The following is a 17,348-nucleotide window of genomic DNA, read 5'->3' as shown; positions in this document are numbered from 1 at the left end:
TATAATCAATCAAAGAACACTTTGTTGGTTTAAACTTATATACCAACTCTACATTGATTTGCCAAAGATGAGGGAAATACCAAATGACAGTCCAAGTTCGTTTTTTCTTCTTTTGTCTTTTTTTTTTTCATTCTCTTTTCTTTTTGATGAACTACTTTTACCCTTTCTAATTGGTACCCCCTTTTTATAACTTTGAAATACATTGAAAAATCATAACTCTTACTAATTAGAACAATCTAGACTTAATCCCTAATCTTGACGAAATCAATCTACCCCAATAAACGGAAATATACCAACCCGACACAACCAAGACAACTCCAAACCATCCAACTCGTATAGGCAGCTAATGACCATCCAAGGATTTCGACTATCGGTATGGCGAGGAAAGGTTAATTATTTAAGTGGATTTAACACAAACGAAAAGGTTAGGCTCAACAAGTTTTGTAAGTGTATCTTGCACTAAAAATGAGTGCAACAAAGGTTTAACAAGGGAAATTCACTAAATGTGATTAGCTACTTAAACACGTGCATACAAACATGGTTAAACAATGATAAACATAAACAAAGGGTGAATAAACAAAGAAAATGGGTTTAATCCTAAATTTACCTCTTTATCATCTAGCAAACTACGAGACGATCAACTAAGACAAGTTCTAGAATCAACGCAGTCATCGGCACACTCATATCAAAGAAAGAAATACGGAAATAGACTAAATTAACCTCAAACTTGCACGTCATAGTTCAAAGCTCTAAAAGAGACTCTTACTTTCGGATAAATCCAAAAGCCTATGAGAGGGACAAATTTACAAGGCCAACTAAACCAAAACTGTAACACCTATCATATCTATAAATGAAGCAAGACCTCACATATTTGGTGTTTTGTGGTAGAGTGTGCTAGTCATGTAATCAATCCCGAATGGATTTGCCTTAATGATCATTCAAAACACATCTCACAATTTAAAACAGTTTTACCAAGGGAATATAGCTCAATTACTTACTAATATGATTAAATCTTAAATGACAAAGTAATTAAACTATAAGACAAGCAATCAAAAGTTAAAAATTTACTCAAAAATCATCAAAATGTCTAAACTTCACCCGGCTTTTTCCTATTTACCTACCCCCCCCCCCCATACTTGAGTTGTACAATGCCCTCATTGTATAATGAACTAAAAACAAACTAACGGGAAATAGGTAAAAGCAAAAAAATAAAATAAAAGAAAAAGATCGCGAAAACTTGCCGGATGTTGGTAAATGTTTGTATGCTTGATAAAATCGTCAAAATGAATGGGCGCTGAACTTATGGCCAACATATGCACATGAATTTCTCCTCTCCAAAAGCATAAAACACAACCAGAACAAACTTAAACATGATGAGCATTAGAATATTAGTCGAATGAAATAACCAACCACCCCCCCTCCCCATACTTAGTGTTCACCCTACGTAACCAAATAAACTACCCTAAAATGGAAAAAGTAAAATGTTAAACTGCCAACAAAGGCATTACAACCAAATTGAAAATAAATGGGCAATGTTCCAATAATCCATCTACCAAATTGAACCACATATAACCATGATGACTTAATGCCAACGGAAACCGGCACCGCCATCTCATCACCAACACATCATCAAAATCACGGAGAAGGGAAAAACAGAGGGAACACTATCAGCACCATCAAGATTACGCTCAGCAGCAAACCAATCATTACCCGGAGCAACATGAGGAGTACCCATACCCGTATGACCTCTAGTCTCATCTCCCACCGGTGTGTAATAACTAAAGAAATCTCCCCCATATCGAGGAGCACCGGTATACATCCCATAGCCCGTAGTCTGAGTAGCAGAATCAAACTCGGGAGGCCTATAAGAGTATGTCTCCTGCTGATAGCCCTGCGAAGAAAAGAGATAATCAAAAGTACCTTGACTAGGAGGCACTATCTCATGAGGAGTATAGGTAGGGATCTCTGGGCGCTCATCCTCATCCACTTGACTATATTGCTGTTGATGATATTGCTCATATTGTCTCTCCCACATTGGACGGAAGTGCTCTTGCTGACCTAGCACTCGAACTATTCGCCGTCCGAGCATTATCAAGCAACATATCCGTAGATCCCTGTAAACCAAAAACAGCCCCCTGCAAAGAAGACAAGTCAAAAGAAGATGAAGAAGAACCGGCTGCAAACTGGGAGCACTAGAGCCATCCTCCCTACGCCTCTTTTCTACCGGCCTCTACTCCTCGGGTAAATCTCCTACAAACACATCTCTACCATCCACCTCAAAAATCAATCCAAAACTAATCAAATCATTTATTCCAAAACGACTACATGGGACCTTAACCAAACTCCTTGTATTCCTATTTGTGTCAAACCCCAACATCACAAAAATCTTACAAATGAAATTCCCGCAAACAAGAACACGATCCTTATGTGTAGCAAGATACTTAGCTAACACATATGGTGCACAAGCAAAAGTAGTAGGAGACCCTTCATAAAACAACCTCAGTAACCAAGCATCAGTAGGTGAAATCTTCTCATTATGATCATTCCTAAGCAAAAAGTAATGGGTGATCATACGGTGGATAACCTTCAAAATAGGTACCTGAATTTCCGATACCTTGCTCACCGTCATAGCTAACTTACCACTACCACCAATCTCAAACCAAAAATCCTTTGTTGTTTTATCATCATCAAAACCAGTCACATCTTTGTCATACATTCCCTTACGTAAAAACTCATAAGTGTCCCAATGATTCAACTCAGCTCCCGTAACCATCCCAGTCAAGTATGCAAACTCGGGCACCGTACAATGCCTTTGAAACCCCCCCCCCCCCCCCCCCCGCCCGAAAATGAATAACTTTCCTTGTATAGAACTCCTCCCTTGAATAACCCTAATTGTGCTCAAAAACTCAAGACACCACTCACGAACCGGTGTCATATCACAACTAAAAACATTTTCCCACATCCTATACATTTTGATTTCACCATTTGCATTTCTACTTTTACAAGTTATCATTTTCATCACAGGGTCTCTTAAATTTAGTTTCTCAAAATCCCCAAACTAACTATTTTGGGTTCCATGACATGTTTGTACCTGAGGTCTTGAAGCCGGTTCATGTAACGAATACGCTCATTCCCTGTCACTCCTGGAAAACGCAACCACTCATGTGGTTCAGCGGGATGATTCTTAGCACTCAAAGTTAGCGCACCATCTCTATAGCGGTGGTTGTCATTTGTGTCTGGTTCACTGAAGTCATACCCACGCCTAATCCCGGGAACGAATTCATCACTGCTACTTGAACCCTCAACTTGCTTCCCTTTCTTGGCTCTTTATGACTTACCGTAATACTTTTGGACACTTCGGGACCTGCACATCTCAACTAAAAGCTATAAAAATGAAAAATAAACATAATTAAACTAACAAAACAAAAATCTTTTTGGTCTTTTCGATTTTTCAAATGTTTTTGGATTTTTCAATATAAGGAACGAAAAATGAAATAAACTAAAAATAAAAACACACGGGTTGCCTCCCGAGAAGCACTTAATTTATTAAGGAGTCGTTAGATAGACTCACATCTCCAATTACTTATCAATTTCATAAAATGAAAGTTGATCAACCTCAACTCCCTCATCACAAGTTTTTTCATTAAAAACCTTCAACCTATGGCCATTGACAATAAATGTTTCCCCATTCCCCTTATACAATTCCACATACCCCGAAGGATAAATATGTTTAATGACATAGGGTCCCATCCATCTTGAAGTCAATTTAGGTTGTTTCAATTTAAACTTTGAAATGAACAACAAAACTTTATCACCTACCTTGAAATCTTTCTTTCTCAACCTATGATCATGCCAAACCTTTGTCCTTTCTTTATAGAGCTTCGAATTTTCATAAGCATGCAATCTTAACTCATCTAACTCATTCAATTGTAACATTCTTAATTCACCACTTTCAATTAAATCCATATTACAAATCCTAAGAGCCCAATAAGCTTTATGCTCTATTTCTAAAGGTAAATGACATGTTTTCCCATACAACAACCGATAAGGTGTAGTCCCAAGTGGAGTCTTGAATGCGGTCCTAAAAGCCCATAATGCATCATCTAATTTCTTTGACCAATTTTTAGGATTACCACCTATGGTTTTCTCTAAAATTCGTTTTAATGCCCTATTTGTATTTTCTACTTGGCCATTTGTTTGCGGGTGATAAGAAGTAGAGAAACGATGATGAACACCATACCTCTTCAACACCTTAGCAAGTTGGTGATTCGCAAAATGAGTTCCACGATCACTTATTAAGGCCTTAGGACAACCAAAACGACAAAACAATTGTTTCAAGAAATCTATCACAACCCTTGCATCATTTGTTGGCAAGGCCTTAGCCTCGGCCCATTTACACACATAATCAACCGCCACTAAAATGTAAAGACACTTATTTGAAGGCAGAAAGGGTCCCATAAAATCAATACCCCAAACATCAAAAACTTCGCAAACCTGGATGAAGTTTTGAGGCATCTCATCTCTCTTTGTGATGTTCCCTTGACGTTGACACGCCTCACAAGTATCCACCAAAGTTTGAGCTTCCTTGAAAATCGTTGGCCAATAAAAACCTGCATCAAACACTTTCTTACTAGTAACGGTTGGTCCATAATGACCACCGGTTGGCCCTCGGTGACATCCATCCAAGATCAAACGAGTCTCTCCACCCGCAACACATCTTCTAATCATTCCATCTGCACAAACACGAAACAAATAGGGTTCTTCCCAATTATAATGCTTAACATCAGAAAAGAATTTTTTCCTTTGTTGATTTGTCCATCCTTTTGGAAGTACCCTTGCAACAAGATAATTAGCAAAATCTGCATACCATGGAACATTAGATACAATACTCATCAAAGAATCATCCGGGAATGCATCATCAATATCATCCCCCTTTTGTTCCTCACGGTGAGGATCCTCTAACCTACTCAAATGATCGGCCGCTAAAATTTCAGCCCCTTTCTTATCCTTTATCTTAATATCAAACTCTTGCAAAAGCAAGACCCAACGTATGAGACGAGGTTTAGCATCTTGTTTAGCAAACAAGTACTTAAGGGCTGAATGATCGGTAAAAACAATGGTCTTACAAAGCACCAAATACGACCTAAACTTATCAAACGTGTATCAACTGTAGGCAACTCTTTTTCAGTTGTAGTATAATTTTGTTGAGCACTATTAAGAGTCTTGCTAGCAAAGTAAATAGGACGAAAATGATTACCTTCTCGTTGTCCTAAAACAGCTCCAACTGCAAAATCACTCGCATCACACATTAGTTCAAAAGGTTGAGACCAATCAGGAGAAACCATAATGGGTGAGTGAGTCAAACAATCTTTTAACAATACAAATGCCTTCAAACAATCCGAATTAAACTCAAAAGGCACATCTTTCTCAAGCAAACGAGTCATAGGTCGGGTTATCTTAGAAAAATCTTTAATAAACCTACGATAGAACCCGACATGACCTAAGAAACTTCTAACGCCCTTTACATTAGTTAGTGGAGGTAATTTAGCAATAACATCAATTTTAGCCTTATCTACCTCAATCCCTACACTAGACACCTTACCACCTAACACAATGCCTTCTCTAACCATGAAATGACATTTTTCCCAATTAAGAACAAGGTGTGCTTGCTCACATTGCTCAAGCATCTTATCCAAGTTGGAAAGAGTCACCAAAGACCGAGAAGTCATCCATGAAAACCTCCATAGATGTTTCCAACATGTCTTGGAATATCGCGATCATATACCCTTGGAAAGTGGCGGGAGCATTACACAATCCAAATGGCATCCTACGATAAGCATACGTGCCAAAGGGACATGTAAAGGTCGTCTTTTCTTGATCATTGGTGTCAATGGGTATTTGAAAGTACCCGAAGAAACCAACAAGAAAACAAAAATACTCGTTTTCGGCTAACCGTTTGAGCATTTGGTCAATGAAGGGTAAAGGGAAGTGGTCTTTACGGGTCGCATCATTTAACTTCCTATAATCAATACACACCCGCCACCCGGTAACCGTTCTAGTAGGTACAAGTTCATTACGTTCATTAGTTACAACGGTCATTCCCCCCTTCTTTGGTACACAATGGACCGGACTTACCCATGGACTGTCAGAGATAGGATAATTGGTACACAATGGACCATTTGTCTCCCCAAATCCGAAGGTGGGTTAGGCATCAGAATAATTGCCGATGTAAATAAAGCTTTGATGCTAAACCATGTGTGGAGCATTTTGAACAATCGGGAGTCTTTATGGGTCAAGTGGATACATTCCTACAGATTAAAGGCAAGAAGCTTATGGGATGTTCCAATCCGTCAAAATTGTTTGTGGGGGTGGCGAAAGATGCTTCAACTTAGACATCTTATACGACCCCACATCTGGTCTAGAATCGGAAATGGCCTTAACACTTCTGTCTGGTTCGATAAGTGGCATCAAATCAGCCCAATTTGTAGTCATGTACCAAACAGAGATATAGTGCGAGCAGGATTCTCCCTTCATGCTTCGGTTTCTGAATTTATTAGGGAAGGGGACTGGAAATGGCCTAGTGCATGGTTGGACTTGTTTCCTGTATTAATCAATATTCCTAATGTTCATCTTATATCTAATGTCCAAGATATTGGAAAGAAACTGATGGTACTGAGCACCCTTTCTCCTCGTCAGTGGTATGGGAAACAATTAGAACTAAGCAGGTTGTTACTCCATGGTATAAAGCATCTCACAAATGATACCAAGACACACGTTCCTAATTTGGCTCATGGTTCATAGGAAGCTTAGAACGCAGGATATTATGATGAATTGGAAAGGGGAGGGGGGGGGGGACAACATGAACTTCGACTTGGTTTACTGCCCCTTATGTAAACAAGGCCCGGACTCACATAACCACTTATTTTTTTATTGTTCCTTTTCTAAGCAGGTGTGGCATCACGTTCTCCCTCTAGCGCAATTGCAACATATAAACCCTAGTTGGGATGAAGTTTTTGATTGCCTTCTTCAACGGGCAAAGTCAAATTTAGCCAAGAGTGTAATTGGAAGATTACTTGTAGCAGCTACCACTTATTTCATTTGGCAAGAGCGAAACCAAAGACTTTTCTCAGATAAAGTGCGTAATCAAGATCAAATTTGTGACTTGATCTCTGCCACGGTGCGTTTGAAGCTTGTTAATTTGAGGTTCAAGAATACTACTCAAGTTGATAAGTTTGTCCAAGCTTGGAGATTGCTAAGACAGATGGTGGTTTTTTATTTTATCAGAAGCCGAAGCTAAGTTTAGTTTTTTTCCACCCCATGTTGGTGTGTCAATATGGAGTATTGTTTTAATTGTATACTAGGGTAGAACTATTAAACTCTAGGTGGCTTGTTTGTTTTCTTGTTTAACATATACATGGAATGTCATGTATATGAACTAGCATGGTATTTCAGTCATGCTACTTGTTATGTAATGCTTTGGTTATGGTATAAAATTCACAGGGGTTATCCCATTAACCAAAAAATTAATTAAAACATACAAAATAAAAGTTGGAGTAAGAGGATGCTCATTAAATCCAACGTAACCATGGCAAAATCTTAAAACATAAGATATAAGCCCAATTACAACTCAAGCATTAAGATAAAAGTCTTTGGCATCACGCTAATAAGATAAAATTGAGATGCAGAGAGTATAACAAATAATGATAAAATTGTTTACGAACAATACAAGCCCAACAAACAAACTTCGCAAAGAATCAATAGGAGGTACGGGGTTTCTTCTATAGCAGATCTTCAATGGAGGTTGAGTCATCAGCAGAGATATCCTTCACAAATGGAAAATTAGCACGGGCAAGGACATCTTCAGCTGTTGTCACTCTTCTGAGGAATGGTCCACAAAGTCTGGAGCAAGAATGATCAGTCCCTCCCTCGCTAGCTGGCTCAACACGGATGCCCTCTCTTGGGCACGGTTGGCATTTACATCTTCTACCAACAACACGCCAGCCTCCTTACTCCTTATCAGCTCTGAACAAACATAAGGGATGATTTCTGAAACAACCCTCTTGGACTATTGATGAGCCTCTTGTAGTTGGGCCTTAAGCTCGGCTATTTGGGCATCTTTTTCATCCATAGCCTTCTTACTCGTCTCACAAAATGATCCTAGCTTGCTAATTTGTGCTTGGGGACCCTGCAGCTGCCTAGCAAAAACAGAACACTTCTCCTTCTGCTCAGCCATTTGCCTCTTAAGATGAAGGATATCATTTTGCAAGCGATAAATAAAAAACTCCTCACCATGATAGGAATTACAGACAGAAGAACCCCTTTCACGACAAGGACCCCTCAAACTAGCCAGCTGTCCCTCCATATCTGTGGATCGTTGGACCAAGAGCCGATGCCGAGCATTCACAACAGTTTCAACAATGGTGCTCATATAAAGAAGCTGATCATAAGAAGAATGAAGATTCCCAGCATCCAATGCCATTAACTCCCAGACCCATTCATCAGGAACAAAATGAAGAAGAATATCCTCCACCACCTCAGGATTAGGCACATCTGAACAAAAAAAAAGAAACATGATGAATAATAGGGAACATCACAAGCAAAGAATATATCTGAAGAGACTCACTCAGACTTATCTTTTATGGATGAAGTTCACCTAATAACATTCTATCAAAGATAGACTGAGGCTTCGCTTTCTCTTTTGAAGCCTTGGAAACAGATTTTGACGAATTTTTCCTCTTCTTAGAAGGAGTAGAAGTCATCAGAACCTCTTTCTCAACATTCACAACTTCATGATCCACAACCCCTTCAGATAGCAACCTAGCAGATAACACAATTAATTAAGGTTGACACTCTAGCAGAGGACCCTTCACAAATTCGGCCAATGTAACCTCTGGGAAACAACACATATATCAAGAGAGAACAAACAAAAAAATGTGCAGTCGAAAGAAAAGAAGGCCAAAATTACTCTTCATTCCGTTCCACTATGATCATGGTATCTACTCCTTCAGGTCAGTGTTTCAAAACACCAGCCTGGTACAACACCACATCAGGATAACGGTCCAATTTGATATGATTCTCGATAAGTCGTTGATACAGGGGCAATTCAAGGGCATGGGCATGTGTCGGCTCCTTGAACTTGGTTGCCGTCTCACTAGTCAACAACACTGAATACACCTCGGGAATCACCGAACACTCAACAAAAACAAATTCATTCTTCCATCCCCTGACATCAGTGCAACCGGGCAAAAAACAATCCACCTTGGGTTTCTTCTGTATTGTCCCCCAATCACCAACATCACACAAATCAAAACAAGCAGCGAACAAATCTACATACGCGTCACCACCATACGCGCAACAGAGGATTTCAAAACCAATAATACGGGCAACCCCATTTGGATGCATAAAGGAGAATGGACAGTTATAGTGGCTAAACACATCAAGGAAAAATAGGGAAAAAGGAAATCTCAAATTCCCTTGGGTGACGTGGGTAACATACAGACCCATAAAACCCGGAGTGGGATTCGAAACGGTTTCACCTAGAAAATGGTATACGAACCGCTTTCTCCAGATTCGACAAATAGGTGGAACAAAACCACCCTAATCCCTCGGGAGTAGCAACAGAAGAAAGATCGCTAAGTCCTACTTTTGCCATTTTTAAAAGATAATGGGGGAAGAAATCAAAAGGAAAACATGCCTGACCTGGAGATGGCGAAAATTAGGGCAGAGCAGATACATCGATTGGGGCAGTCTGGACAACAGGTAATATAAGGTATTTTCCCCTTTAGAAAATTTATTTACATCTTAGAGCCTCGAGTTTTAAAAGTCTAACAAGACAGCTCGTCACCGTCTATCTATTAGACTCAGGGGGCTTGATGATATACCCTCCCCAACGCTCTACCTCCATATTCAGAATATGTACCTTCGGGTAAAGATAAAACGCTTATACAAAACGCCGTCTCTGTATGATGATATAACCCCGGAGCACTCAGATTATATTCCTTGCTCCGAAAGAATAAACGTACCACATTTTCTATACGGAAAGCATATATCCAAGACCGGTTATTCCGGACACGGCTTACCTTAGGAGATCAATACGAATCTCCCTAAAAAGATAAAATGATATCCTAAAAGAGGAAGAGATTTACCCTAATTCCTTTTACTCCTCTCCAAGTCTTTTAACCCCTATATATAGGAACATATCTATACCCAAGAGCATTCATTAAGCTCTTGAAAAAAACCCGAAACACACCGTAAAGCGGCCTCTCAGCCCTTTGACCATAAGGGAATCGCCTCTCTAAAACAAGAAGCAAGTGTTCAAGATACAACAGAAGGAAATCAAGATCAAAGTCAAAGTGTAGATATTCCTTCATCATCTCGAGCTCATCAAGTTCATAATTCTGATTCAAATGATCTGCCTCCGCTTGTTAAATACATCTCTCACTATTACTCCACTACATCAAGTTCTGATCAATCGAGTGATCCTGATCCGTTTCAACCAGGGAATAGGACTGATGATGATAGTGATTCTGATTCGGATGATTCTAATGATGCTCCACCAAGACCAGCTATGTCTCAAGAACAATTTGAGAAAGATATCTTTGAAGAGATTGTCTATGATCTGAGAGATACAAATAATCTTGACACTCCAACAGAGCTTAGCATGGGAGTTAGACATCCAAGAATTACTCGAGATAGAATTTGGCAAATAAATGAAGGGTATTTCTATGAGAATTATGCACAAATGCTAGATTTGAATGTCAGACCTGAAGAGTTAGTATGCAGGGCAAGATACATTGAAGAAAGAGCCTTCCCGATTTACTGCTCATCTGAGGAAAGACTCAACATGACCTTGAATAGGTTGAGAGAATTCTTTCTTTTCGGACATCAAAATCAAAGGGATGCATACTTAGAAATGATGAATGCTGAAAGTTCAGTAAGAAGTGAAGAGTGGTACAATCAGTTCCAAAGTCCAATTACAAGTGTGTTAACATTGATTGCTCCTATCAAGTATCAGAACCAAAGACTTGTCCGATTTAAAGTTCGCAGAGCTGATGGTCACATTTATGTTGTTCATGAAGAATCTTTCCAATACTTGACAATCTCTGACATCCTCTTTCTCTACAACCAGTATGCTCATCTGATTACAAAGACTCCAGATCAACTCATTGCTTATGAAGCTCTAAAGAGTCACATACAAGCCTTAATCAGATATTATGAGTTTAATGATTTCCAAATTGGTCTAGAAAGGAGAACAAGAAGAATCAATCTCACAAGACCAAATCAGAAAGCAGGAGGATATGAATTGAATTCTTATCATATTGGAGATCCAATAGAAGAATTGGATGGATTTGTTTTCATTAACAGCTTCAGAGGAATCATCTTTGTCCGTGCATCTGATTTTCCCAAGTATTCAGATGGCACTTTGAAATATTGTTTATTCTTCCTCAGAGCCATACATGATAATCCTGATCCTAGTGAAAATGAAAACATCCAGATTCAAAGAGAAAGACACATAAGAAGGATCCAAGAGACAATTGATATGCGTCAAAGGGTTAGAGATCTTATTGCTGCCAGAACAATTAGACCAAGAGAATGAATTATTCATACTGAGACAGGTTCATGGGTTCTTTGGAATCCAAGTCATGAACGAGGTCCTCATAATATTCCTCCAGTTAACTTTCAAGATAACATCAGATTGCCCGATGAACGTCCAGAAGGTGCTAATTGGCATTACATTCCTAAGAGGTATTGGAATGACTCTTGGAATAGTTACAAGAAAAGAGCTTTTTGGAACTCTATGAAAGATAAGCCATCTACATCAAAAGCAGCTCAAGATTACAAGAAAAGAAAGAACAAGAAAAGACGAGCAGAGAAAAGAAGGAGGAGGAACAGGAGGAACTGATAAAAGACAACCAAGCACTAGGGGGGAGAATGTTAGAAATTCAAAATAGTGCTTAGTTGTATTACTTTATATTGTTATTTTGTATACGTAATATAAGGTTGAGGGGGAGCTTATGTATTTTACTTAGAGTATAAATACCCCTCAAGCCTTAACCTTTTGTAACCTTTGATCACATTGTGAAAATAACAATTCCCAATCTTTCCACACACATAGATCGTCTCTCTCATTACACACACTAACACACACACTTCCACCATTGTTATACACCTTACTTCCGCACCTGAACACGAACAGATTTTGCTATATTACATGTGGTATCAGAGAAAGACAATCATCTGTTGACGATCCAGAAAAAATTCAATACAAATTCGTTGAATTTTTTGTTCAAATTCTTCATCTTCGTGTTCAAAGAAAACTTTTGCCGCCATTTCTGTTCTTCAACAATTTACTTTCAATTATCATTCAGTTTTATAGTTTTTGTTCACAAATACATTCCAAATCATATTTCAAAACATCCTTTTAAGTTTCAGAATCAAATTCAAAGTTTTGATTAAAAATCAAAATTTTAGAAAATTTGATCAAAAATTGATTTTCACAATTAAGTTGATTTGAGATATGGAATTGTTTCTAGGGTTGTGCGAGATCATCTTCTGAGCATTTTGGTGTTTGGATCAAATCCTAATTCTCAAAACTGAGTGAGAATTGACCAATTTTGTATCAAAAACTGACTATTTGGTCTGTTCTGTTTGTATGTGCAGGTATACAAAACGATCTCTGTTGGAGGAACTAAAACGATCTCTTTTAGATCATTCTAGTTTTTGGCCATTTTGAAGTTAAAACGATCTAATTTAGATCGTTCTAGCTTTTGTAATTCTGTGTGAATTGTGTGTTGTGTGGATCGTGATTCTGAAGTTGTTGTGATTGGGAATCACACACTTCCATGGGTAACTGATCTCTTTGAGATTGGTTTTGCTCAAAAACTTCCAAATCATTGTGTTACTCTGCCCAAATTTTCAAAAGGTTTCATACTTAGAAAATTTTTCACCCAAAATTGTTAAAACGATCTAAATTTAGATCGTTCTAACTTTTCTTTACAATTCCTCAAAATGATTTCTTTTAGAACGTTTCATTTTTTTCCCTTTTTCTTTTCTTCTTTCTTCTTCATCACTTAGAAAAATTTTTCAAGATTCTAAAACGATCTAATTTAGATCGTTCTAGTTTCATTTTTTTCAAATACTTAGAAATTTTTTCAAACATCTAAAACGATCTAAATTTCTAGTTTCATTTTTTTTAAATCAAGTTTTTTCAATTTGTAATTCAATCATTTCAAATGACAACAATCAACATCAATTTAGATATTTCATCAAGAGAGGTACAATTTTTTACTCAAACTGACTACTTGTCTTTTCAAACAACTACTGATACTTTGACAAAGCAAAATCTTACTTTGAAAACAAATTTGAAAATAGCTAAACAAGAGTTTGATAAACTTAACGAAGATTTTTCTCAACTCTCAATAGCTCATGATGCTCTCAAAGTTAACTATGACTCTTTGAAAGAAATGCATTTGTCAAGTAACAGTTTTCAAGTTGTTTCACCCAATGCCCATTTTACCAATAAATGTCAAGACCTTGAAAAGACTGTCCATTCACTCAAGCAAACCATTGAGACCTTACAGCTTGAGAAAACCAATGAATGGATAAGAGCAAATGGAAGACAAGCAGATGTTGAGTTTCTCACAAACAAAATGAAAGACATGAGACCAAATTGTGAAAAACATGAAAGACAGATTTCTGACTTAAACAGTTCATGTTTTCTCAAAGGAGTTGAAATTGAAACTCTTCAAAAACAAGTTGAGGATTTGAAAGCAAACATTTTGTTCTACCAAGAGAAAATCTACAAAATAGAACAAAATCCTTTTTTGGATTTCACTGCTTATTACAATAAATGAAAGATTGATAAATCATAACTTCTTTTTGGTTTAGGTTGTGAGAATCCAGCACATTTAGAAAAAATTTAAAAAGAAGATCTTGGTGCTTTGTATGATGAAAAATTTCTTCGCCTTGGCATGATACCATCTGAGGATGACTTTGAGTCAGATGATGTTGAAAGACCAAAACCAATTCAAATAAACATTGATTATGTTGCTATTAATGATACTTACAAGAAAACTCATAACAGATCAATTTATGAGTTAGAAGAAATAGACAACATTTCAGTGAAAGAAAATGAGTCTCAACAAGTGTCTTCATAATCAATTTCTCATAGAGCTTATATTCCAACTACCATATTGGAAAAAGAAATTGAAAACCTAAAACAAAAAGTTGAAAAGGTCATTGAACATCTGAAAACTCAAGATTATTCCCCAAAGGTAAGTGAGACCACCCCTACCCATATGATGACTAATCATAATTCTGATGATTGCTCCACTCCATTCAATGGGAATGAGAATTCTAATAAAGTACTGCAGGATGATAGCATCTCTTCTCAAGAAATTCAAGATATGTCCACAACAATGTTATCATCATTTTCCAAGATTGAAGAGAAAATTCAAGCTTTGAAGACTAAACGTCTTGCTTCTATCAAAAAGGTACATTCTTTTGAAACCCCTGTGATCACACCTAATGACCAAAGTAAAGTGACTTTAGAGCATAAAATTGAGATTCCTGAAAATCTTAAGGCTAAAGCAAAAGCATTGATTGAAAAGATGACAACCAAAACTGGTTCTCAACCAAAAAGTCAATCAAAAATTGAAAAAGAAGTTAAACAACTTTCTTTCAAAAAGCCTAAAGTTGAACCAAAGAAGGAATCTAAATCTAAGATTGCTCCAACTTCATTTTACTCACCCAAAACTCAGCTTGCACCAGCTGTCAAAGGTAAGAACACCATTAAGGCTCATGTTTCATCTGTTTCTAGAACCTCTGCTCTTAAAACTATCTCTAAACATAGTTCAATATCGAAGATGTCAAAAACTAATCAAGTTTTCCTCACAAAAGAAACATCTAAGGGTATAACTAGTTATAGGGATCAGTATGGTTGGTTCACTGTCAAAACTCCAAAGATACAGAATCCCAAATCTTCAAACAATACCATGACCAATTTTTCTAACCCAAAAGGACCCATTCAACAGTGGGTACCAAGAACAACTTAATTTTTTTTGTAGGTAATAAAGGTCTGTGTTACGTATTTCCACTTTGGAAGATATTCAACACATGATCCTGGAATGAGTTTCTGTTCAAAGAAACCATCTCAAATAAGTGCTCATTACCAATACGCTAACTTGCCTCTGCATGTTTTGTAAAAATCCTCCATCTCTCTAATTTCATTAAATATCTATCAAACATTGATGCTATGCTTACGTGCAATATGTTTTATATCATGCAATGTTTGAGGGGGAGAGAAAGGATAATTCATGAATCGATGGGGAGTTTGTGTATTTGCACTATTTGATTAGAAACTCATTGTTATTTTAGAAAAACAAAATATAAAATTTGAAAATTTAAAATTCATAAAAGTATTTTTTGTTTGTTTATTATTGTTTTAAAATTCTGTTATACGAAAAAGCCCAAAAACAATCGAGCCCAATACCAATCAAATCCATACCCGACCCAGATAACCAAACCCGATCCAGTCAGCCTGACACGACCCATTTTCCTTTTCTTTCTCTTTAAGGAGGGAAAAACCATTTTTTTCTTTCTTATCTAAATCACATATACCCGTAATACTAACACTCTCACCCAAAAATCATCATAAAATTTTTTTGTTGCTGATTATCAAAAGAAGTTAAGGGTTTTGTTCCAAATCATTCTGTGATCATTTCTTTCCATAACATCATCAAATTTCAATCACATCCACAGGTATTATTCCGAATTGAATGTAGATTTCATTTTTCGATTTTTCTTGAATTTCTCATTTCTGTTAATGATTCTGTGTTGACTGTGTGAACTAGAAGCATGTTTAGGATATGTGTAAATGATTACAACATGTTTAAATGCTTTATTTAATGTTTTTGAAAATTCAAAAACCCTTCCCCCCTTGTTCTTGAGAAAACTTGATCAGAGTGTGTTTTTAAAAGGTTTGAAGTGTTTCTGTTTAGATAATTTGTGTAATGATAATGTTAGTTTGCATTATTCAAATGTTATGCCATGCTCAAATTGCAGTTTGATCCATTGAATGTGAATTTAGATGTATGTTTGGCTAACTGAAAAAGTGTTTGGCAAAGATATTTTATTTTAGAGTTGTTTGCTTCTAAAACGATCTAAATTTAGATCGTTTTGATTTCTAAACGACTTGGAAGTAAAATAAGTTTACCATTCACCTTTTCTGTTCATTTCATGTTATTTCTTTGTTAATCCCTTGAGACTGAGACCAAAACGATCTAATTTGGATCGTTCTTGGGTCTGAACGTTGTGTGGTTTGAAAGTGTGTTTGGAATTCGATTGATGGGTTACTGAATTCTTATGAATTCGGTTCGCTCAAATCTGATACTTTTAAGTGTAAGGAGAGATCATGAATATGATTTCACTTTATATTTTTAAGTGTTAGAAAATCTTTAAAGGTGAGGTGAAGTTTTTTCTCAAAATTTTTCCAAAACGATCTAAATTAGATCGTTTCATTTTTCTTCACTTCAAAAGTTTTTTTTCAAAACCTAAAACGATCTCTTTTAGATCGTTTTACCTTTTCTTTCCCATACTTAACATTTTTTTTCTCTCACATGAGAAACTTAAAACGATCTCTTTAAGATCGTTTTACTTCTTTTTTCCCAAACTTAAACTTTTTCTAAAATAAAGGTTTAACACGATCTCTTTTAGATCGTTTCACTTTCAGTTTTTCATACTTCTTTATTTTTTCCTTAAAGTTTTCAAGACGATCTAAATTTAGACTGTTTCATTTCTTCAACTAAGTTTAACTTAGAACGATCTAATTAGATCGTTCTGGTTTTCTATACTTAGAATTTTTTTCCTTCCAAAATTTTTTTTAATTTTTTATTATTGTGTGGTGTGACAAACTGTTTTGTATGATCATATAATTATCATATATTTTGGAATACGAGGAATCGAACGCCTTTGTGTACTTCCTTATTATTCTCAAATATATCATACTTATATGATTATATCTTATTTTCAAAGTTCTATACATATCAAAGTATATAAGAGTACAAAGAATTGATCGCCTTTGTGAACTTCTTTGTAAACTTATATATGAAAAATATGTATTTAACTATTCTGTGTTTATTTTCTCATAACAATAGATTTATAAAGGATACACTGAGTTAATCGCCTTTGTGAACCTCCTTGTATCTTATATAAGTTGTTTATGTGAACCTTGTTATTTGCTATTCAAATATTATTTTTCTGTGTGTGTTAAAAGTTTTTATGTCTTAAAATCAGAAAAATATAAAAATAATGGATCATCAAGAAGAGGTTGGACATGATGAAGAGATTGC

General features: G+C 36.5%; 2 protein-coding genes across 2 annotated transcripts; one reads left to right on the top strand and one right to left on the bottom strand.

Annotated features, from left to right (window-relative positions):
• Positions 1-3,036: 3,036 nt before the first annotated feature.
• LOC122584994 (uncharacterized protein K02A2.6-like) lies at positions 3,037-4,515 on the bottom strand. Its single transcript, XM_043757088.1, has 3 exons — positions 3,820-4,515; positions 3,339-3,364; positions 3,037-3,262 (listed from the first exon to the last, which is right to left on the bottom strand). The coding sequence occupies exons 1-3, from the start codon at positions 4,513-4,515 to the stop codon at positions 3,037-3,039; spliced, it is 948 nt and encodes a 315-aa protein (XP_043613023.1).
• A 1,605-nt stretch (positions 4,516-6,120) lies between these two features.
• Positions 6,121-6,801, top strand: LOC122584974. Its single transcript, XM_043757071.1, has one exon. It carries the CDS (start codon positions 6,121-6,123, stop codon positions 6,799-6,801), a length of 681 nt encoding a protein of 226 aa, XP_043613006.1.
• The last annotated feature ends 10,547 nt before the right edge of the window (positions 6,802-17,348 follow it).

This window comes from Erigeron canadensis, chromosome 1, assembly GCF_010389155.1.
Source record: "Erigeron canadensis isolate Cc75 chromosome 1, C_canadensis_v1, whole genome shotgun sequence".
Classification (NCBI taxonomy): Eukaryota; Viridiplantae; Streptophyta; class Magnoliopsida; order Asterales; family Asteraceae; genus Erigeron; species Erigeron canadensis.
The sequence above is the reverse complement of the archived record's forward strand: the minus strand, read 5'-3'. Positions and strand labels throughout refer to the sequence as shown.

What these genes read in the sequence shown, in the direction of transcription:
- LOC122584994 (XM_043757088.1), bottom strand. Translation starts at nt 4,515, where the DNA reads ATGCCTCAAAACTTCATCCAGGTTTGCGAAGTTTTTGATGTTTGGGGT. An exon ending in TGAGAAAGAAAGATTTCAAG is followed by an intron (nt 3,365 to 3,819) that starts GTAGGTGATAAA and finishes TGAGATGTGCAG; the next exon opens with GTCCCGAAGTGTCCAAAAGT. An exon ending in AAGTGTCCAAAAGTATTACG is followed by an intron (nt 3,263 to 3,338) that starts GTAAGTCATAAA and finishes TCCCGGGATTAG; the next exon opens with GCGTGGGTATGACTTCAGTG.
- LOC122584974 (XM_043757071.1), top strand. Translation starts at nt 6,121, where the DNA reads ATGGACCGGACTTACCCATGGACTGTCAGAGATAGGATAATTGGTACA.